General features: G+C 50.5%; 1 protein-coding gene across 1 annotated transcript; it reads left to right on the top strand.

Annotated features, from left to right (window-relative positions):
- Positions 1-6: 6 nt before the first annotated feature.
- LOC143825648 (BAR/IMD domain-containing adapter protein 2-like) lies at positions 7-23,031 on the top strand. The gene is made up of 14 exons (XM_077313835.1): positions 7-106; positions 3,490-3,565; positions 3,698-3,784; positions 4,698-4,759; positions 5,357-5,428; positions 6,476-6,613; positions 11,778-11,930; positions 13,139-13,333; positions 13,723-13,951; positions 14,756-14,957; positions 15,363-15,434; positions 16,246-16,411; positions 16,713-16,753; positions 17,419-23,031. Exons 1-14 carry the CDS (start codon positions 59-61, stop codon positions 17,489-17,491), a joined length of 1,614 nt encoding a protein of 537 aa, XP_077169950.1. The 5' UTR covers positions 7-58; the 3' UTR covers positions 17,492-23,031.
- Positions 23,032-23,924: the final 893 nt, after the last annotated feature.

The following is a 23,924-nucleotide window of genomic DNA, read 5'->3' as shown; positions in this document are numbered from 1 at the left end:
CCCACCCCTTCCCTCGCACGCCCCGTCCGGGCCCCGCTGCGCTCACTGCCCCGGCATCATGTCCCGCTCGGAGGAGGTCAATCGGCTGACGGAGAATGTCTATCGGGTGAGTGCGGACCCCCCACCCCACAAGCCCCCCTTAGCTTCCTCCTTCCCTCCCTTCGCCCCCGGCCTTCATCTCTCCCGTCCTTCTCCATCCTCCTCCTCCTCCCCAGGCAGATGCCTTCTTCCCTCCCCTTCTTCCCATCCACCACTCCGGCCTCCTCGCATCTTGCCATCATCTGGTACAAGCCCCCCACCCCACCCCCCCAAAAAGCCCCTTCTTTGCTTTTGGGGTATTTCTACCGGGTTGCTTTCCTGCCTCCCCCTCTTCCGCTTCCCCAAAATCTGTAGAGGAACAGAGCCGGGAAAAGGAGGAGGGATGGAGGGAGAGTGAAGGAGGGGGGGGTCCAGGAACTCTGCTCCCCCCCCAAAAAAAAAAGTCTCTCAACATTTTAAATGACAATAAAAACCCTCCAAGATTGGAAGGTTTGTGCCAAGGTTAAGAGCAGAGCTTAGTTATTTCCCTGCGGAGGAAAAACAAAACAAAACAAAAGCAAGCAGCCCTATCTAATCAAACAGAGGTTCTCTGAGTGGATTAAAAGTTTTGTACCTCTTTAAGATAACTGGCACATTCCATTGTGGAGAGGATTTGCAAAGTGAAATGTGACTCTTTTTTTGGGTGTCTCTGGGTCTCTCTCTGGGTGTGTGCTGTTATTTTATTAGGCTTTAAGACTTGCTCTAAATGTACACGGGCCCTACTGTTTTATTAGACTAATTCCACTGTGGATTTGGGCGTGTGTCTGGAAAACTTTGGAAAAGTTTGCCCAAAGCTTTTTTTCCCCCTGCGTGTGCGTGTGTGTTTTGCTTCCGTTCCTGCCTCGGAAAGAAAAACACAGACTTTCTTTGACTGGCTGGGGCCAGATTTTGATATTTTGGCTCCTGGGTTTTGAATGAAATCTGCGAGCACCCCCTTCCCCCCCCCCCCTCCTGGTTCGTCTCTGCTCAGAGCTAGAAAGCTTCTGCAGTCCTTTATTTCTCGATCTCTCTCCGGTATGGAAATGAAGCAAACACCGTGCCAAATCTTGGCTTCGGCATACTTGGCCCGCAGATGAAGAGGGAAACTTAACCCATTCTTTTCCCTCCCTGCTCCAGCGTTTTGGAGATGGGAAGACACCCCCCTCCCCCCTGGACATCTTGCCTCCAACTGGTTGGGATATTCTTATCCGGAGAGGGGAGAGGAAACATGCACATTGCCCAAGATCCTTTGCCTTGGCTGTCTTCTTTGCTGAGGCACATCTGACAGCTGTTTGAGCAGACAGGGAAAAGGAGATTTGCAGTTGGGGAAAGGGGAGAGATGGTGGGAAAAGCAGAACTCCCTGGGCTCTGGGAAGCCTGGACTGCAAAGGAGGGCTTTGTCTGTTCTGGACCTTCGGCGAAATCAGGGGTTTCATGCCAGTTGGGGTTTGCTTCCTGGTGTTTTGACACAGGACGCCAAATAAGCAGGCCTCCACGCTCTTTGGATGCACAATGTTGTTCACAGGAGACGCAAAATGGAACAGGGCCGTTTAAAAATATCTTGTGTTTACTTTTACGTGATAGAACGTTAAAAAAATGTATTTGGATTTTGTTAACAGGGCACTTGGAAAGAAAAAGTCCCTGCCCTCAGGAACTTGCAAGTCTAAAATTGAGCCAGTGTAGTGTCATGGCTAAGAGTGGCAGGCCTCTGATCAGGAGAACCAGGTTCGATTCCTCGCTCCGCCTCCACAGGCAGCCAGCTGGGTGACCTTTGGACTGGCCCAGTTCTCTTAGAGCTCTCTCAGCCTCCCCTGCCTCACAGGGTGTCTGTTGTGAGGAGAGAAAGGGAAGGCGATTGGAAGCTGCTTTGAGACTCCTTCGGGCAGTGAAACGCGGGGTTTAAATGTAACTCTTGGCAACCTCATCCCACCCTGGGAGGCATGGGGATAAGGACACCGGCCTTCTTCACACAGGGCTCTTGCAAGAACTGCTGAGTTAACACAGGTGAAATATTTAGAGTTTGTGAAGCTTAGGTTGTCACTTGGAGGAGGGCAGGGAAAGGTTCCTGTTGGCCGCAGAGGAGGGGACTCGCAGTCATGGGTTTAAACTACGTGTAGAACGATACCGGCTAGATGTCAGGAAAACATTTTTCACGGAGTAGTTCAGTAGCGGAATTGGCTGTCCAAGGAGGTGGGGAGCTCCCCCTCACTGGCAGTCTTCGAGCAGTGGCTGGACAGACACCCTGGATGCTTTAGGCTGATCCTGCATTGAGCAGAGGGTTAGACTAGATGGCCTGGATGGCCTCTTCTATGGAGCGAAGCCCATGGCATCACAAATAAAAACTTTTAAGCACATAGTTGAAGGATGCCTGGCCAAGGGAGGTCCATATCGCTCTGTCCTTGCCGGTGTTTCGCCAGTGGGTGCCAACTGCTCTGTCTTTGGCAAACGTTTGTTGGTTAGAAAGAAGGCCGCATTATCTAGCTCTGGCTGCAGATTGTGCTTGCTGACGAGTGGTTGGTTTTAATGATGCTAGATTTGTTTAACTGGGTTTTAAAAGTTGCTAGCGTTTGGTTGTTTCGTCTGCCGGTTGTATCGATTCCCGTCTTCCTTTGTTGTGGCTTTTATGTGGTTTTTAACATCTGTGGCAAGTCACCCTGGGGGTCCTGCGTGGGATGGAAACACAGGAGTCTGAAAAAAAATATTTCCATAAAGCAATAAATATCTGTCCGTCTTCACAGCCCTCTCGCCATCCATCCGCGGCTGCCTTTACCTCTCGTTCTTGCCTCTATATCTACACACCTGCCATACCTGGCTGTCCAAGTGGAACAGTGTTTTTTGCAGCATCTGCCTGCCATCATTCTTCTTTGCTCCGGCCTTTCCTGAAAGATCACAGGCCAAGTGGGTTTGAGTGCCGTGTGGGAAGGAAAGTACGCACTGTTAATGCTCCCACCAACTGGGTGGTGCAGCCAACTGGGTGACTTTGGGCTAGTCACAAGCCCGATAGTGCTGTTCTCACCAAGCAGTCCTGTCAGAGCTCTCTCAGTCCCACCTAACTCACAGGCTGTCTGCTATGGGAAGGTGATTGTAAGCCGCTTTGAGGCTCCTTCAGACAGCAGGGCCAAATCTTAGATCAAACCTTAATCCTACCTCTTCCCCATCTCTCCTCTGCATTTTCTAGCACACCCGTTTATCTGATCTACATTTCGCCCATCCCTCTGCCCCTTCTCTGTCTGACTGCGATTTTCTCTGCGACTGAACATGTACAACTACTGTGTCTAGAAAATTTACTAACCCTAGTTAAGTCCTTGTAATTCCCATTTGTTTTCATGGGAAAGTTACAAATCCGCATAAAACCTTTAAACCACAAAAGTGCGTTGTTTTGGATGGATCGTTCTGCACGTATTTATATGAATTCTGCTCCCTCGTAACTAGGCCATTCTGGACCAGTTCAACCCCGGCCTGAGAAATTTTGTTACCATGGGGAAGAACTATCAGAAAGCGCTCTCAGGTAACTGAAATACACCAATCCATCTCTTGACCTCAGGTCAGAGCTGGGGCATCTTTAAAGAGAAGGATCTGTGCATGTGTGCGGTACAAGTTCATTAACCAATTGTGCATCCCCACCACCCACCTCTTGCAGGAGTAACGGTGGCTGCCAAGGCTTATTTTGATGCGTTAGTGAAACTCGGGGAGTCGGCAAGCGACAGCCAAGGATCGAAGGAGCTGGGTAAGTTAAACTGAGCTGGTTTTATTTACATGGGCTTACAGGGTCGGTTCCAGGTTTTTAGGGTCCCCTTCTCTCTTCTACTCCTCACTGACCTCTCACGCCCTCCTTCCCCTCCCCTTACCTGCATGCCTTCCAGGGGTCTGTGTGTCTTTCCCCTGCCCGCTTGTGACAAAATTGAGAGAGTGCAGAGGAGAATTTCAAGGATGATCCCGAGTCTGGGGACCAAACCCTATGAGAAATGGTTAAGGGACTTGGGAAGGTTCGGCCTGGAGAAGAGGAGGTTGAGAGGGGACAGGATGGCTCTCTTTAAGTATTTGAAAGGTTGGCACTTGGAGGAGGGCAGGGAGAGGTTGCTGTTGGCAGCAGAGGTCATGGGTTTAAACTACATGTAGAATAGTACCAGCTAGATTTCAAGGGAAAAAATTACGCAGTCAGAGTAGTTCAGCAGTGGAATGGGCTGCCTGAGGAGGTGGGGAGCTCCCCCTCACTGGTGGTCTTCAAGCAGCGGCTGGACAGATCCTTCTCCTGGATGCTTGAGGCTGATTCTGCATTGAGCTGGAGGCTGGACTAGATGACCTGTCTGGCTCTTTCCAACTCTAGAATTCTATGATTCTCCTTGCACATGCTCATCCACTGCCTGCACCCTTCACCGTGCGCATAGCTGGGAGCATTGTCCCGCTCGAGGGTGGGCATGTGTACCCAAAGGAAGGGCCGCTTCTGTCTGCGTGTTCGATCAGAGTCTCGGAGGTTGCAATTAAAAGCAAGCTGGGATCTCTCGAACAACTCCTAGGAAAAGGAATTAACTCGAAAGGAGATTATCCTAGGACAGACTGGGCCAGAGGGGACAAAGCGTGTTTTCATAGGGACGGGAACGTCTGAGGTTGATTAACTCTCCGCTCGCCCTGGCCTGCAGGTGACACCCTGTTCCAGATGGCGGAAGTTCATCGGCAGATTCAAGTACAGCTGGAGGAAACGGTGAGTCCCTAGCTGAGATGAGCCCCTTCTGTCCCAGTATCTGTTTGTTCGTTTCCATTCGGCTGTGTGGCCAACTTTATCCAGCATCTGATCTGCCTGGGCTGAAACTGACAGGCTGTATCCCCATGAACCTGCCTTAGAGTGCGTCAGACCACTGATCTATCCAGGTCTGTTTTGGTGGGCAGAAGCCATCCAGAGGTCTGCTACCTGATCTCCCCTTGGGACCCACCTCCTCCACCTCCCCTGTTTTGCTCCAGCATCTTTGCTCCTCAGCACAGGGTCTTCTGCAGGTGCCTACCTGCAAATGGGCAGAATGAGCAACTGCTTGGAAGGTTTTTTGCCTTCCTCTGAGCACAAAGCACAGGTCACCCCACAGGGAGTCTGTTGTGGAGAGGGGAAGGGAAGGCGATTGTAAGCCGCTTTGAGACTCCTGTGGGCGGTGAAAAGCGGGGTATAAAGCCAACTCATTTTCTTCTTCTAAATGAAATGCAACATAGACTGGTCGTCTGTCCTGCCCCTCAGTGGAACTGTGGGAGGGGACAAGTGTTGCCGTCCCTTGTCTTCTTGACTCGTTTCTCGTCTTGTTTTCTCTCCCAGCTGAAGCTTTTCCAGTCCGAGCTACTGTCCCAGCTGGAACACAAATTAGAACTGGATATCAAGTATCTGATGGTGAGAGAGGTTTATTCGCACTCCGCTCTGCTGAGACTTTGGTTCCCCTCTTCTCTTTCTACCATCCATCCTTTCCTCTATCCACTTTCTCTTCTAAAGTTCTGCTTGTGCCGGGGCCTTGGCCCCCGAATCTGTCCAAGCCCTTGAAAATGTAAAGCCATAAGGAAGGATAACGCCTCTGGGCAGGTATATTGTGCCTCCCCACCAAGTAGAATGTTGTTCTCAGGATCAAGGAATGGTTTTGTGGCAACAAACATGGCTTCTAGGCAATCTTGAGTCTCTTGGAGTTAGAAATTAAACCATGGTCCTATCTCTGCTTATCTCTGTCTCCGTTTCTTTTAGCCGGCTGTTTGTGAGGCAGGAGTTGCCGTGAGTCTAGCCGTGAGGGACATAAGTAAAAATGTATTCGGTTTCTACGAAGGGTCCCGTGTGGGCTACGAGATATCTTTTTGTCTTGTTTTACCGTCATCCATGAAAGAATACAAAACTGGGGGGCAGTCAGAGCCCACAAGAACGCAGGGAGCCTACCTAGGGCCCCTCCCCTTCACACCCCCCTTCAGGCTCCTCATTGGCCATTTTAGAAGGGGAGGGCGGGTCAATATGACTATATGTGGTCATGTCACCCAATAAATGTTGAACAAATTGTAAAAATATATTACCATTGTTTAACTCCCACCCATTCACAAAACCCTGGTTGAGAAAGTTTGGTCTACCTGATGGTAGCGAGAGGGTTGTGGGTGTCCTGCATAGTACATGGGGCTGGACTAGATGACTCAGGAGGTCCCTTCCAACTCTAGGATACTATGATTCTATGTTTCTATGAAATCAAACTCGACAACTGTTCTGGGAGCTGGTCGGTGGGTTTACATGGATTGTGGCAGGTTACAGTGTCAGCGATAGGGTTGTGGGTGTCCTGCATGCTGCAGAGGGTTGGACTAGATGACCCAGGAGGTCCCCTCCAACTCTGTGATTCTATGATTGATTCTATGAGGCAAAGGGAACGCCTGTATTTTGAAAGCTGACCAGGCTGTGACTCTTCCTCCCTAGGCCACTCTAAAGAAATACCAAGGTGAGCACCGCGCCAAAGCGGAGTCCATCGAGAAGTGTCAGACAGAGCTGAAGAAACTGCGCAAGAAATGCCAGAGCAGTAAAAACCCACAGAAGTACGGGGACCGCGAGGTACAGGTGAGGTCAGTGGTGGAAAGAGAGGAATCTGCTGCCTGCCCATCCCCCGGCAGGGGAAGAGCTCAGGAAAACAAAGGAAATGCCACAGGCTCCCTCAGGAATGGCGTCACGTCCTGCCAGAAGCTGATATGCCAGATACCAGGACGGCCTAGCTGGGGAGGAGATGGGACAATTGGGATCTCTCTTCATTAGCCACTGATTGTGTTTGTAAATATGGGAAGTCTCCTTATGCAGAGTTGGCCCCGAAAGCAAGGACCATCTACCCTGGGCGGAAGGTCTGTCCCAGATGCCAGAGTTTGAACCTGAGACCTCATAACTGCCAGATATGCAGCTTAACGCGGAGGTATATGATTCCCCCTTCCCTGCTGGGATTGAAGGTAGTTCCCTTATTCTCCAAATATTCAGTGTTTTCCCAATAGATGGATTTGTGGCACGGCATCCCGACGCTTAAAAAGACACTGAGCTATTACCTGAAACAATATTTTGCCCCTTTCCTCTACAATGAATTGGATCACGTTCTCTTTCCTGATTGCGATGTTATTTCAGGGTGCATTTCCACCCCCTCAGTGGCAACCAGCCACGTGGTACAAGGACAGGGAAAGGCCTGCTGAGATGGTGGCAGTACGAGAGCAGCGGCTTCCAATCTGGCGGGCCGGGTTTGATTCCCTCCTCCTCCAGCTGGGTGACCTTGGGCTAGTCACAGTCCTGATAGTGCTGTTGTCACAGAGCAGTCCTGTCAGAGTTCTCTCAGCCCCACCTGCCTCACAGGGTGTCTGTCATGGGGAGAGGAAAGGAAGGTGATTGTCAGCCGCTTGGAGACTCCTTCAGGCAGTGAAAAGTGGGGTTTAAGAACCAATTCTTCTTCTTCTTCTTCTTCTTCTTCTTCTTCTTCTTCTTCTTCTTCTTCTTCTTCTTCTTCTTCTTCTTCTTCTTTGGAGAGACACCACTAGACACAGGGTTGCAATTTACGGTGCCAATCCTACATTCGTAACACGTAGACCCTGCCCCCCGGGTAAGTCGGTGCATGCTGATTCATCACTGAACATTGGCTCGCATAAGCAGTTGAGGAACCCCAGCCAAATCATCACAGATTTTGCACCATCCGGCGCCTGACAAAACATACTTCAAAAGTGTTGATTTTTGTCGTTTTTCACCTTGTTTCTCCATTAAAACAAACCCCATAGAGCAGCTCTCAGTAGAATATTCAAGTCAACACAAGTAAAAAAAAAACAGCAAAACAGACCAGCAGTAAAACACGGAACATTTAAATGATAAAAGCTCTTCGGAATGGGAGATGGTTCACCCATTCAGCTGAGTAACAAACAGAAACAGGTACCAGTACTACTATGGCAGGGATGGCCAAAGCGTGGCTCTCTATATGTCCGTAGACTACAATTCCCATGAGCCCCTGCCATGAGCAGTGGACAGTGTCAATAAGCATTTAGCTCGTGTTTCCATCTTGCTCCCCCCACCCCACTGTTTTTTGAAATAGAAATACGTTTTATTTTATAGTAGTGCGTTGCACATTACAGAACTTAAAATGTTCTTAAAAATATTAAGTTACTGTTTTATATTACAAAACAAAGGAGGGGGGAAATACACCAAATCTTTTTTCCCAAAAGACGGCTTTTAAGAAAAGAGGGATGAAAACACCTTTAATATTACAATTTACATTTTATAACTCAGTTATTCCTTTCCGTTTCATGTTATGGATCGATATGGTCAATATAGGACTCCATTTTCTAAGATAGGGCTCCATTTTCTTCTGAAGTCTGATGTTTAGCCTGTTGTGCATCAGATGTGTAAGTTTTGCCCTCATCGTATATTCAGCAGTTTTGTTTGACCGGTCCATAAGATCAGGTGGAGTTTCTTTTTTCCACCTTGAGGCATATAGCATCCTCTCCACACTCTTCATGAGGAGCAACCGTACCAAACCAGCTTGGTTGTAGCGTTTAAGAGTAGCAGCCTTTCATCTGGAGAACTGGGTTTGATTTTCCACTCCTCCTCCACATGCAGCCTGCTGGGGGAGCTTGGGCCGGTCACAGTTCTCTCAGAGCCCTCTCAGCCTCACCTACCTGACAGGTTTGTTGTCGTGAGGAGAGAAGGAGCAGGTGATTGTAAGCTGCTTTGAGACTCCTTTGGCCAGTAAAAAGCAGGGGACAAAAACCCAGCTGTTTTTCTCTTCTTCAAACAAAACAGGACAATTTTCAAAGAGGAAATGGCGGAGAGCATAGAATTCTACAGCCAGGGCTCCCCCCCCCCTTTCCTGGGCCAGTCCGGGGTTGCTGCCTGTTCTGTTCAGATGTCGTCTGGGTGCTGGGATTGGGGTCACTAAGAAGTTTATATCTTTAAAGGGTTTAACATTCTTTGGCCATTTGGTGCCTGGAGAAGTAATCTCCCCAGAGGGGCTACCTGGGTGTAGACAATAACATCCCCCCACCCCACCCCACACACACACACACACACACACACACACACACACACACACACATTCTCCTCCTGGCCCATGGACACACTTTTTACACGTACACCCTTAATCACAAACCCACACACACGGTTACATAGTTTTGCCTGTGCTTTCTGGACTGCGGTGCACACGTCCACACGGCGTCCAGAGACTTAGCCCGTCCACACGCTGCCCGGCCCGTGTCCGCATGCAGAAAATTTCTCAGCATTCTCTCAGAGAGCTAGACACGGCTCCGTGCAAATGTGCATGTTCGGAACACCAGGTAAAAAGGTGCGATGCATCCCGCATTGTGCCATGCCCATTATGCCTAAAGGCGCAAAGGGAGAAGTTTGAACTATACCCTGCTAGACTCACACAATAGGCAGGGTCCTAAAGAGCAGACAAAAATACTCTTGTGAGAGGATGGAATTCCAAGCATTAAGACCACGCATGAGCGTACAGCTTGCATCCAAGCGCCACATGCTCCAGCAGCTGTGTGAGCCCCTACACACACACACACACATGCATCACATGGTTCTCTGGATCCCTGGATTTGATGCTGTGTATCTTCCCTGTTTACCATCCTCCCTCCCCTTCCCACCCCCAGTCCTGTGAATCCCGGTGGAAGACATTTGGCAATGGGAAGGCCCCTTTTGTGAACCTTGTTGCCCCGGTAACCATTACTTCAGGATCAAGGCCTGCTCGGGCTAGAGGCCGCAGAGAGGGGGGCCGGTGGGGAGGGGGGGGCACAGGTAACCCTTTGTCTGCTGGATCCTGCTATGTCGCCGCCCCCTCCCCAGCCCCTACCTTAATCAGGATATAAAGGTGTATGTGCTCGGAATGCCTTATGGCGCATTAATTCGTTTGCTTTCCCTGTCCTTTGACGCGCCCTTCGGAGTGTTTCGAGGCGAAAAGGTGGGATTTGCCCCTCGGTTTTCAACTGTTGCTTTCACGGCCGGAATACAGATGGAACGGAGCGGTCATTTCTTCAGCGCGGTTAACGCAGGCTAAAAGGGATGTTCAGCAAAAGCTATTCAAGCGCTTTCCCCGGAGCTGCCCACGTGGCCTTTTTGCTTGCTTCGTGGGCAAAATACGTTTGAATGTATTAATGCTGAAAATCCCCAGTCCTGCCCTTAACCACGGCCCCAAGCTGCCTCTCTATACCAGGCTGGATCTAGAGGGAACAAGGGTTGGACTCAAACTGACCTAGAGGGTTTTATTCCGTAGGAGGCATGCTATACGTCAGGGGTGGGCAAATTGTGGCTGCCTAGGTGTGCATGGACTGCAACTCCCATGAGCTCCCGACAATTGGCCATGCTGGCAGGGACTCGTGGGAATTGTAGGCCGTGAACATCTGGCCACCCCTGCATAAGTGTAGGTGCTCATCTGCCATCCTCCCTCATTGCTACGGCATTGTTGCTGCTTTCCCCCCACCTCAATATGAAGTAGAGCGGAATAGTTGATAATATGCTCCTCATTCGCGCATGAATAGGCCCAAAGACAAGTGCAGTGCTTAGAATGTCACGGCCCAGGACCTGGGAGACCCGAGTTCGAATCCCCACTCTGCCATGGAAGCTTGATCGGTGACCTTGGGCCACTCAGATTCTTATCTCAGCCTACCTCGCAGGACGGCTATTGTAAGGACCAAATGTATGAGGGTGGGATGAAGTGGTAAGCTGCTTTGGGAGAACAGCTGGGCACCAATAAATAAATACTAGCGTGTTTGTATTATTTGCGTACCACCCGTTACGTGAAAATGTTCCTAAAGCAATTGAGAGAATAAAATCGGAGCGATGCAAGTTTTAAAAACGGAAACTGACCGCTTAAAACACATCCGCCGTTTGCCGGCAACATAAAACAACCGTTCCCGAGACATTCTGTGTATCAGCACACAAAGTCTTGATCTGCCCGTAAACATACAATCTTGTAAGTGGAATCTAATCTTACAGGTGAAATGGGCTTCATCCCAGAGGTTTTCAGACTGAGATCCTGCTATGAGAATGCTTGCAGCGGTGCCTCATTGACTGCTCTTACGGGGCAGGAGTGTTTATTGGGATAAACGTCCTGAGGAACTGAAAGCGCTGATCATTTTATGCCCAGAAATATTTCAATAACCTTGGGATGTTATTGGAGCGCTCTTCCCTGACAACCACCTGTTGAACCAGTTTCCAAGGGCTGCCCCATACAAGGTTTATTACAGTAGCCTAATCTGGATGTCCTTGCCAACTCCTTGAAGGAGTTTTGGTATTAAGGAGATAAAAAGGCGCAGGAATGGGATGCAGAATTCAGCTACAAAGCGAACAAGACTTAGCTATGCAGCTTCAAACTCATCTTCGCAGTCATAAGAACTAAAAACTGACATTTTTTTTTAATGAAGGAGGCGATTGAAGTCTGTGGTTCACAATCTTTTCTCTTCCCAACCCCCTTGTGAGGTTGCTTAAGCCTGTAAGGTAACGGCTTCCCTGAAATCTAAATGTCATAGCTGAAGAGGGATTTGCACCTAAGGAATCCTTCGTCCAAGTCCTATTCTGCGTCTGCTGCGTCCCATCCATATAGGGTGCCTAATTTCATCATATGGGGGGAAGCCTTAATTCTGTACAGTGTTGGTATGTAAGCTTGGCTGTGAAGTGGCTGGGGCTGAAATTGGAACAAGATGGCTGCTTCCCATCTAATTATGTCTTTGGATATTCTTTTTTTTTTCTTTTCCCTTTGCCAAAGTATGTGGAGATTATGAGCACCAAACAGAGCGAGCTGGATCGGTTTGTGGCGGAAGGATACAAGGCGGCCCTGACGGAGGAAAGGCGCCGGTACTCCTTCCTGGTGGACCGCCAGTGTTCGGTGTCCAAGCACTTCAGCCTCTATCACACCAAGGTGAGCTACATCCGCCTCCCGGCTGAAGGGTCGAGGGGAGATCTCTGCATCTCTCTCCTCAGGGCGCGATTCAGGCGGAAACCCCTCCTGTTCTTCCTCCGTTGGGAGGGGCGTGGAAGCCAGCCTTTTAAGAACCTCTGTTTGGGAGGGGGAAAAAATCGCTCAAGTTTCTAACGGCCTTGAAATATTGCAGTTGTGTTTCCCCCCTGCCTTTCCCTGGCGGCGTACAACTCCAAGATTAAAAACATACAAAGTACAATAAAACCACATTCATCCTTCTTTCCCCACGAAATGTGTGCCGCTTAAACCCCATTAGAAAGCTCTCGCAAATAAAATATTCTTATGCCTCTCAAGACAGCGTTTTTCCCCACATCTCCTGAGGGAAGCCACGCCGCAAAGCGGGAGCCGCAATAGAGAAGGAATGCTTCCCAGTTGTTGCCAAATGGGCCACCCTTAAGGGGGGGGATAACAAGAAGGGGTGGCAGGGCCTGCAAAACAGAGCTCTTCCGTCGGGTGTTTGGTTGAGGGCAGGTGGCAAGGAAGATCGTGGCCCTCTCTGCAGGAGTGGCGGTAGCGAATGCCATCTGCTCCCTCTATCACCTTCCCGCTCTTGGATGTATTATTGGGAGGATTATTAGGTTTGGTATTATTAGGTGTTTTAGCCGCAGCATCTTTATCCCCATGGGATTTTTGAATGTAGTGCATTTGCTTTTTTATGTCTGTTTTAAGGGGTTTTATTGGGGTTTTATCCAGACATTATAACCCGAGCCTTTGGGGAGAGGCGGGCAATAAGTGAGTGAGTGAGTGAGTGAGTGAGTGAGTGAGTGAGTGAGTGAATGCGTGAATGCATGAATGCATGAATGAATGAATGAATGAATGAATGAAGTAGACACAGACACAGTTCTTCAAAAACATCCCATTCTTTATTCACTCCAATTCGAACCAGAAACACCAAACAGGGAACACAGGCACAACACGGACTTATATGCACTTTGGCTAACAAGCCAAAGAACCTGATTAGTCCTTATTGCAGGCTACTGATTGGTCCATGAGTCCTTGGAACAAGAGTGCGTGATTGGTTCGCTTACAATTCCTCATTTGCATAGTGTTCCGGATTAGCACTACTGAGCCCCTACACGTAACAGCTGGAAAGAAAAACAGACAGAGACGAACCTTCGATGAATCTTCACGTCCCTCTTTTCTTGCAGGTGCGGGAGCTGTTAGTGGCCAAGCTGCCTGTCTGGCAGGCATCGTGCACCCAACCCACTCGCCTCCCTGAGCGCGCCCTGGCCTTGGTCAAGCTCACAGCCAACCATCTCCCTGGAGGGACACCCATAACAGCCACCGACCCCCTTCCCAGCTGTAAGGTCTTGGAAGAACTGTTAGAGCATGGACCAAACCACGTGAGTGTCCACTTGGGAACACCAGGCAGTAGAAAGCTTGACGCTCCACCCTTTTCTTGTACCCCTGTAAGGTTCGGAGTCCCCTGTCCCCGTGGCGTAGTCAGTTGTCAGATCTGGATCTCCCCGTGGAAAGGCAGGAATCAAGACGGAGCCCCATGGCCTTTGATTCAGAAGAAGAAGAGCTGGTTTTTATGCATAGTTGTACATGCATAGGTGTGGTAGAGCTGTAGCTGATTTATAGTGACCCCAGAAAGGGGTTTTCAACACAGATGGTTTGCCATTGCTGTTCTCAGCTAGCCGCCACGTTGGCGTCATCTAGGCCTAAGGGCAAGGAACGTGAGGATGGGGTTACGCTGGTGGGGTACCGCTTCGTTCCTTTCCTTGTACAGCGCGCGTCGATCCAGGAGGTGACACCCCTGCCGAACGGGGACTCTCATCGTGGGAAGGGATCGAGGGACCCAAGTCACCCGACCCCCAGCGAGCCCATGGCCATCTCCTCCGGGCTGCCCCCCACCCACGCCACTCAGAACCCCCCGCAGCCCAAGACTGCCGACAGCTATTCCTGCACCCTTCCGATGCCGCGCAAGATGTCCACTGAGACCCGTCTTGCCACGCTGGGTGAGTGGGCCACGTCCTGCATAAACCGCAGCTCTCCCTGGGGTCCCTGCGCAGCAGGCCTCAAAACTAACCACTGCGAACCATGATCCCTGCAACCCCTCCGGCTCTATATATTCCATATTTAGGTAAAGGTAAAGGTATCCCTTGTGCAAGCACCGAGTCATGTCTGACCCTTGGGGTGACGCCTTCCAGCGTTTTCATGGCAGACTCAATACGGGGTGGTTTGCCAGTGCCTTCCCCAGTCATGACCGTTTACCCCCCAGCAGCAAGCTGGGTACTCATTTTACCGACCTCGGAAGGATGGAAGGCTGAGTCAACCTTGAGCCGGCTGCTGGGATCGAACTCCCAACCTCATGAGCAAAGCTTTCAGGCGGCTGCCTTACCACTCTGCGCCACAAGAGGCTCTGCGCCACAAGAGGCTCATTCCATATTTAGTGGTGGGGTTTTATTCTGAAGTGGGAAGGAGGGAGGCCCCTACGATTTTATTTGCTTGTCCCGACCTCATCCCTACGCCTGGTGGAACACTGTCGTTTTGCAGGCCCTGCGGAACTTGGGATAGTTCCGTCGGAGCCCAGTTCTCGCCTGGCAGCTGATTCCACCCAATCAGAGCCAGCGCTAGAAAGGCCTTCTTGATCGAGGCAAGCCACTTCTTTCAGGCCAGGGCATTTGATGACCATTATGCTTTTCTGGGGGCATATTGGGGGCGGGGCTCCCTCAATATGCCGGGTCCAGACCATATCGTGCCCCAAGGGGAAATCTCCTGCCCGCTGGCACCCAGCCCTGCTTCCCCTCCCGCACGCACAGTGGAGAACAAGACTCTGCCTCGGATCAGCCCGCTCTCCATCCTGCCCGCCCGTTCCGAGCGCCGGAGGGTCCAGGCGATTTTCTCCCACGCGGCCGGCGAGAACAGCACCCTGCTCAACTTCCAAGAAGGGGACATCATCACGCTGCTGGTGACCGAGGCGCGGGACGGCTGGCATTACGGGGAGAACGAGACGACCAAAATGTGAGACCTTGCCCATGCGTTGTGTCTCCCTGGGGATCCTGGCGGCTAGCGTTTCCCTGGGCTCTGTGTGTGCCTGGCCCTCTCTTGAGACGCTCGGCCCATGCGTGTGTCTGGTGATCGATATAGCTGGAAAATCTGCTGAAGAAGATCCAGTGGTCACACTCATGGCTTTGCACCCAGAAGGTCCCCTGCGGAGTCCTAGCAGAGGGTTGGTGGAAAGGCAAGCTGCATAGCCTCGCCGTACAGTGTGTGACCTCCTTGTTGTGGTTGTGACTTGCCTTTTCGCGTTGCCCTCCCCGCAGCCTCACTCGCAGGGGCTAGAAATAGCTTGTGCCTCTTTTCCCTTCCGGTTTTAATGGAGGCCTGTTTCTCTCTTCCCCTCTTCCCCCCACTTCCCCTTTACAGGAAAGGCTGGTTTCCTTTCTCCTATACACGGCCCTTCCCGCCAGCTGAAGGGGCTGACAAGTCACTTCTCAGGTAAAGCAGGAAGTCTTGGGAAAGGACGGGGGAGGTAGGAGAGTCCTAAGGGAGCCTCTGGGGTCATCCTGTAGCTCAGCGGTCATTTGGCTCACGATGAAGTTGGAGTCCTTCTAGCTGAAATCCAGGAAAGGCACTGGGCAGCCACCATCTGAGGAACCAACCTCTTACTGCCCCAGAGCTTTTGAAAGGACACACAGTCTGTCTCCGGATAAGTGAGGCAGCCTAAAAGAGGGTGTGTGTCCACAGCTCTGCTTCCCAACCCTATTCTGCGTGATCGTGCCACTTCTGGGGTTTCCCAAAGCCTGAGGAATGTTTCAGGAGGTTTCTCAGTGGTAAAAAAGTTGAGAAAGGCTATTCTAGAGGTTTCCAGAGGAGGTCAAGCCCTGCTTCTGTGTTCCTTCCAAGGGATGTGGGGATGAGCAGGTGGAATCTGAGCAGCCTACCTTGGCTTGAAATACCTCTCTGTCTCTCTCTCTCTCTGTCTCTCTCTCTGTCTATCTCTCTCTGTCTCTGTCTCTGTCTGTCTGTCTGTCTCTCTCTCTGTCTCTCTCTCTCTGTCTCTCTCTCTGTCTCTCTCTCTGTCTCTCTCTCTCTGTCTCTCTCTCTGTCTCTCTCTCTGTCTCTCTCTCTCTGTTTCTCTCTCTCTGTCTCTCTCTCTGTCTCTCTCTCTCTGTCTCTCTCTCTGTCTCTCTCTCTGTCTCTCTCTCTCTGTCTCTCTCTCTGTCTCTCTCTCTGTCTCTCTCTCTCTGTCTCTCTCTCTGTCTCTCTCTCTGTCTCTCTCTCTGTCTCTCTCTCTCTTTCTGTACAGCTTTCCACTTAGCAAAATGAACAGTAGCAGCACAGGCAATCTGGACCGAGCTGGCTCTCCACCCGCTGGCCCCGACGGAGGGGACAGCCCACGCTACGGACTTTCCCCGCGGGCCAGTGCATCCCGTCAGCGTCCTTACAGCATGCTAAACCCTGACCTGTCTCAGGTGAGTGCGTGGGGGGAGGCGTCCACAGGTGTGACTGGAGGAGCCTGCCAAATTCCTCTTCTGGGGGCTTTTTCGGTGTTTCTCTGCTGCCACTCAGTGGTCAAAAGCCACCAAGCAAGGTTTCTTAGTAGAAACCACTTCTTTTTTGGCGCGTGCAAAATCCGATGTATTTATTCGTGTGTTTTGGGCAGAGCTCTCGCCCTAACGTGAACTGAGTGGTCTCCTGATTTTCCGGAGCCTCTGACTCGAAGCAGGGCTCGTAGGAATGGCACTGAGTTTGCTTTCTTTCTTTCCTTTCCAGTTAGCAAATGAGTTCGGTAGCCCAAGCGCCTCTCCTTCGAGGTAAGACGCCTTCCTGCGGCTTCAGGGATCTCCTCTCTTCCAGTGAGGCCTCCTGACGCTGTCACCCCCTTCTGTATCCCTTCTGTAGCACCAGCACTGGGTAGCTTTTGAGATCTGACCAGATTGGACTCGTCTGGTCTATCCAGGTCAGGGCTGAGGAATGCCACGTCCTCTGGTTTGAAATACAGGATCCCAAATATTTGGGTGACTCCGAGCACTATAATTCTAGCCGGGTCTGCAAGGTGGCCTCCAAGTGGGAGATTGGGGATTTTTTTTTTAATGCTATCTGATACTAGAAGGGCTAGTTTTTGGTGCCCCACTTTTTACTACGCGAGGGAGTCTCAAAGAGGTTTCCCATCGCCTTCCCTTCCTCTCCCCACAACGGACACCCTGGGAGGCAGGTGGGGCTGCAAGAGCTCAGGGAGAACTGTGAGTGGTTCAAGGTCACCCGGCCGGTTGCATGTGGAGGAGTGGGAAATCAAACCCAGTTTCAGGGGTTTCTCAACAGTAAAAAAAAGTTGAGAGAGGCTGCTCTAACCATTGCACCACCCTGCCCTCAATACTGGACGGTAGAACTTCCTCACCAAACTCCTGAGATCTGATCCTGACACCTACTTTCAAGGTGATGCTCCCTTTCTCCCCTGACTTCCCGTTTCCCATTGCAGGACCAACCCTTTTGCTCACATCAAGCTGAAACGCACCGTGACAAACGACCGCTCGGCCCCGCTCATCCAGTGAGAGGCATAGGGATCGGTGAGGCCAGACCACTGCCCTCCACCCTCCACCTCCCCACCACCCTCTGGACAGTCTCCCCAGCAAGATACACCTGGCTGCCTCCTCACCACCCACCTCTAGTAGCTAACGAGAGTATTGCAGCGCCCGGGGCTGGGACCGTGTGCCATGCGACATCACAGAGCGTCTGCGCCGTCGGGCCGTCCAGTGGTGGTGGGCGATGACTCCAGCAGAGGACAGCGGAAGAAGCGGGACAGAAGCGGGAACTGGGACGAAGAACATTACGGAGGGAGAGACAGAAGCCGAGGGAAAGCAGAGGAAGAAGGATTGGAGGACGGAGGGAGGGCAGAAGTTAAAAACTGGGAGTGGGCAGAAAGACTTGCGTCTCTTGCTGCAGAAAGCCGGGCTTGGAAGGCACACGATGCGAGATTGGGGCACCTGGAGGCCAGCCCCACCTCTTGGATCGGCCAGTGGTTTGAATGTCTCTAGGTCGGGGCCCTGGAGTGTAGCGTAAGGCCTGGCCCACGCAGGCAGCAGAATGAGGTGGCAGAGTCACAAATGGACTGTCCCATTTCAGACCGCAAAGGGGAGAAGTGCGTGATTGAATGCTTTGTGATACTTTAACAACATCCTGCCCTGCAAGAAGAAAGGTGGCACGCAAGGGGTGGGATTGGATTTGTTTTGTTTTGTTTACCTTACTAGAATTTTCAGTTTATTTATGAAATCTTGATCCTGACCCTCTTCCTGGGGGCTCAGGGTAACGTGCACAGGGCCTCCCAGTCCAGCTCCTGCAACAACTCTCTGATGGGGGGTGAGGCTGTGAGAGAGAGTAAATGCCCCAGGGCCACTCAACAAGCCTCGAGACAAGCCGGGAATTTGCACTCCGGGCTCCTCCACCCAAATCCGACATTTCGTCCCACTGATGTTTTTTATGGGACCAGCAGAGTGGCATTTCCCCCATCTACAGTCTGGAGGTCTTCCATCTTTCCCTGCAGGACTCTATTGCCTCATTCTGCTGCCTGTGCAGAGAAGATCTCACAGGCCCCAGTCCAGGTTTGGCCAAACTGTGGCTCTCTGGATGTTCATGGACTACAATTCCCAGGAGCTCCTGCCGGCATGACTAATTGGCAGGGGCTTGTGGGAATTGTAGTTCATTGACATCTGGAGAGTCACAATTTGGCCACCCCAGCCCCAGTCCTTCCAAGAGGATGGAGATCAGGACAAAAGTGAGATTTCCTGAATCCCAGTGAACGCCAGTGACTCTTGGGGTGTGTGACTTCGGCTAACTTCACTTCCTCTGGACTACACCTAGGGAGTGAGATCAGCTGACTAGGTTACTTCCCTGATGGATACGGGTTCGTATGCAATTGCCGGATCGTTTGAAACCTTCATAATCCGATGGGATCATCTTTTTTTTTCTGCCTGTGCCTGGTGGACCGAAGACACGACAAGTTCATCACTCCATGAATAGATGGCTAAAAAGCAGGTTGACGGAAATCCTTCCAGGGTGGGATTTGGAGATGTCAGAATATGAGACAGAGAAAGGTAGGATGTTTTTTGGGGAGGTATAGAAGCAGTCAGTTTAAAGGAGGTTTGAAAGATCCAGATAAGTAAATTTCAAGGTGGAGTCGCGCGCGCCTCTACTGGCGTTTTCACAAGGAGATTTTCCTGCGGTTTTGTTTCTCTCCCGAGCTTCCTCGCAGCTTTGCTTGTTTTCTTTCTGCGGTTCCTTCTTGTTCCTTCATACTTTTTGGATACTGGACTCACGGTGGCTTGAGAAAGTGCGGAGAAATGACAAGGAAACCGCAAAAAGACAAAAGAAATGGCGTACAAGAGAGCTTGGGGGCTGTCTAATAGAAAAGGAGGAAATCTCAGCGTGAAAAGGCCTTGAGCCGCTTGCTGTTTCGGCCCTCACAAGACTTTGAGCTGGCTCACCCAGGCGAATGTGTGAAAACGACGGTGTTTAAGATGGTGTCGAATGATAGGAAAGGTCTGTTTGTCGGTGTCTTATCTGCAGTGGCTGTTTTGTACATCCATTGTCATCACTTGCGGTAATCAGTGATGGACATGCATGTGGAAACACGCTCTCCGTTACCTATCCCAGGGTAACTTGACTTGGAGAGACAGGGTGGGCTTTATGATTCTTGAATTCTTTGGCCATGCAATAGTTCCTGACATGTCACTGTGGACTGCTGGTGGTCTACAGGCGTCTCTGAAGCGGCCTGCATAGCAAGGGGGTCGTTTCCCCCCCCCCCCAGTCTGTCGCGGAAATGTCTTCACGGAAAGAGCAGTATTCATGTACACTAACACAACTCCGTGAAACACACACGCTTCAGGTTTGGGTGGCCGTTTCGCCTTGTAATTTATACTGATTTGTTTTGGGTAGCGTCTTTAACCGGAACCTTATTATTAGATCATATATGGCGGCCTGTAAGGAATTTAGAGACCTCGCCATGTCCCCCCAAATTTTGGGGACCGTATAGCATAGTGGGATACAGGCAGAAATCCAGGAGCCAAGATCCCTGCATCCTCTGGAAGGTAGCAGATTAGAGAGGAGGACAGAATATACAGTCCTCGGGTTATCTGTTTGTTTAATTTCAGTCGCTGAATAACAAAAATAAAATCGTAAGCTTGTTGCTGGCAACCAAAATGCAGGCATATTGGTCAAAAGCGTGATTGATTGATTGATTGATTCGGCTGTGAAATCTCTGCCTTAACAGAGGAAACATTTATTTTTCTCTTTGAGGAAGGGGCCCGCTGTCTCCCCCACCCCACCCCGGCTTGCCCTGGGAGAAATAACTTACTAGTGAAAGTGTAGAGGTGCTGCCCCCTGCTGGCACGGGCGTGCCATTAAAAAGTCCCAGGCTGGGCCTGGTTAGAGGGATCGCAATCCTTAACCTTGCTTTGGTTTGGATTTGTCCACGTTTTTGTGGACACGAACGCACCCACGGGCTGAAGAGGAAACGAGTGGCAATTTGTGCCTTGCCGTTGCGCGTCTCAGGATAAACGATCATCAAAGCGAGACCACGGCTGTTTGGTTTCTGGGTGTGTTTCTTAGAAGGGGTTGCCAATGTGCAGGCGGTGGCTGGAGATGTCCCACTTATTACCATTGATGATCTCCAGCTGGGGGTGGGTGGGATTTGAGGCAGGGAGGGACCTCAGTGGAGTATTATGCTAAGGAGCCCACCCTCCATTTTCTCCGGGGGAACGGATCTCCGTCTCCTGGAAATGAGCTGTAAAACCAGGGGATCCCCAGGTCCCACCTGGAGGTCGGCATCCTTACCTTTCAGAACTGCGGTCTCGTGTTGCCTTTCCTCTGCAACATGGATTGAGTGCTTCTCAGTGCCAATTCTGATGGACGGTGGTCATCATTTTGCTGGGACAAATCTGTCTTCAGCCGTTGGGGGAACCAAATGCCGATGCCGGGCGAAAGTTGACAGTGTCATTTCAGTGTGGAGATACAACAGCAAATGTTTCCCATCAAGTAACCGGCCGCTGCGTCGTCCTTAACGGGTTTTGAGTTGTGATATCGCTAAACCTCTACGTGTGCCTTATTAACAGGAAGCCTAACTTAACCAGCCTTCAGGGCCGGCACTAAAGATATATATATGCTATGTACCCATTTCCTACCTATGTGCTAGAGAGAAATGACTCCAACCGCCATGCGGATGTGTTTTTATGTACGTGCGTGCTTTATGTCTGTCTGTATCCCAGCTGAAGGTAAAACTGGGGCAAGCCCTAGAAAGCAGCAGCTGTATCTCCCAAGGTATTTTCTAAAAGTTAAAAAACTGCTACGGGTGGGGTGGTTGGAAAATCAAGGGATAAGGTTATCTCTCCCCCTATACACACAAAGAGAGCCTCTTGTGGCGCAGAGTGGTAAGGCAGCCGTCTGAAAGCTTTGCCCATGAGGCTGGGAGTTCAATCCCAGCAGCCGGCTCAAGGTTGACTCAGCCTTCCATCCTTCCGAGGTCGGTAAAATGAGGACCCAGCTTGCTGGGGGGTAAAAGGTAATGACTGGGGAAGGCACTGGCAAACCACCCCGTATTAAGTCTGCCAAGAAAACGCTAGAGGGCGTCACCCCAAGGGTCAGACATGACTCGGTGCTTGCACAGGGGATACCTTTACCTTTTTATACACACAAAGGCCATTTTCTCCATAGAAATCCTTAACTCTGTGAGTTGTTCCTATTATAGAATCCTAGAGTGGGAAGGGGCCATCCAGGCCATCTAGTCCAACCTCCTGCTCAATGCAGGATCAGCCTGAAGCATCCAGGAGAAGGATCTGTCCAGCCGCTGCTTGAAGACTGCCAGTGAGGGGGGGGGGCTTACCACCTCCTTAGGCAGTCAATCCCACTGCTGAGGTACTCTGTGGGGGGGGGATTCTGATATCTGGCTGGTACCATGCTACACGTAGTTGGACTCAGTATGATTCAAGTGGCTCAGGGCAGTCAATTTTAATTTGGAAAATGATACAAGAGGAGGGAGTGACACACAGACCCCACCCTCACATCACACCTGCCATTCATTTGCACCCTGAAACAATTCCGTTTCCAGAAATCGGAACACGGTGCCTTTTGCATCCTGCAGGCCTCTCGGTCGGAGCCCAGAGTGTGAACAAAATGTCATATCTGACATCAGGTTTTTTTTTTTTTCAGTACAGGGATTCAAATGTCAATCAGTGAAAGTTTCAGCGTTCCAGCGATCCCCTTGCAAGGGAAAACAGAGGCGGAAGTGCAGGAGCACAGCTCCAACGAATCAACCCCGGAACAAAATGAGCACCGCTACAAAAGAAAGCGGTTTGCCAAAAACAAACCCCCAAAGAAATTCTGTTCCGTTCTGTGTCTCCCTTGCAGCCACCGCAGGTGAAAAAGAAAAAATACCCTCCTTTCTACTAACATAGCAGGCCAAAACAATTTAATACAGACCACTGGTGATGATAATTATGGGATGCATGGAAACGCTTGAGAAACCAGCTGGGTGAATCGCAAAGGAACTGGTAAAGTTTTCTTTACCATAAGGAATGCTAGTACAAACCATCAGCTTACTAACCTAATAAAATCGGAGTACAGTAGCACCTTTAATACCAACCAAGATTCATTCAAGGCGTGAGCTTTCGAGTGCTTGCACTCGAAAGCTCACGCCTTGAATAAATCTTGTTTGGTCTTAAAGGTGCTCCTGGACTCTTGATTTTATTGTGCTACTTCAGACCAACACGGCTACTCATTTGAATCTCAACTTACTAACAGCTTGTTGGTTAGTTATCATTTCATAAATAGTTTTCTGTATTTGTCCATAAGCTGCGTGTGGCCCTGTGCACCTATGCTCAGAAGTTTGTGTTGCCGGTGATGTCCTGGTTTTTTTTAGCGTTACGAGATTCGTGGGAGAAGCAGATAACAGACATATTAGCAAGACAGAAAGCACTGCTGCGTAGAGACACAGGTATCTGGAGATGTCCATGGCGGTATGGGGGAGTCTCATTAGCTCTGTATATATCCATCTGTCGATACTTCCCAATTCTAATATTAATAAAGTTTAATATAAACCTAATTCCTGCCTGGGTTGTGCTCGATTTCGCTCTGCCAAATCTCATCAGGAGGAGGAAAACACGGTATTTGTGGGAAAACGCCATCCCAGGATAAATGTGTAGTTTACGGAGTAATGATAAAATAGATGGGTGAGCCTGTCCTATACTGTACGAGGTGAGGACGCGTGTTTAAGCTACCGCAAAACACCAACGCTAATGATATGCTAGCCAAAAGTAATAATTGTCTTCGTTTTCGTAGCCACAAACCATCTGGCTTGGAAGTCAGGGGAAGGTCACTTCAAGGCCACGCAGCGGTTAGCAGTAGTAGAGAACAGATTTGTGGTGGGAAGTGGCCGAAAGTCCCATCCCTTTTATGGCAGCTGTTTTGTGGGGTTTCCAAGCTGAGCAGTTGGTTTGCCATCACCGGTCTCCCTAGAGCAGGGGTAGTCAACCTGTGGTCCTCCAGATGTTCGTGGACTACAATTCCCATGAGCCCTCACCTTGGCAGGATTTTGGAACCTGCGAGGAGGGGAAATACAGAGCTGGACCACATCGAATGCAGAAGTGTGGGTGGAATGCTTTTGTTCAAAAGGGGGGGGGGGAACAGGCCTCTAAGCCTCTTCGGTTAATGGGGAAAACCTGAAATGTGCTTAGGTCTGAGAAGAGCTGAATAAGAGCCAGGTTGGTGTCGTGGTTAGGAGTGCGGACTTCTAATCTGGCATGCCGGGTTCGATTCTGCACTCCCCCACATGCAGCCAACTGGGTGACCTTGGGCTCGCCATGGCACTGATAAAACTGCTCTGACCAAGCAGGAATATCGGGGTTCTCTCAGCCTCACCCATCTCACAGGGTGTCTGTTGTGGGGAGAGGAAAGGGAAGGCAAATGGAAGTCCCTTTGAGCCTCCTTCAGGTGGAG

Source organism: Paroedura picta, chromosome 16 (assembly GCF_049243985.1).
Source record: "Paroedura picta isolate Pp20150507F chromosome 16, Ppicta_v3.0, whole genome shotgun sequence".
Lineage (NCBI taxonomy): Eukaryota > Metazoa > Chordata > Lepidosauria > Squamata > Gekkonidae > Paroedura > Paroedura picta.
The sequence above is the reverse complement of the archived record's forward strand: the minus strand, read 5'-3'. Positions and strand labels throughout refer to the sequence as shown.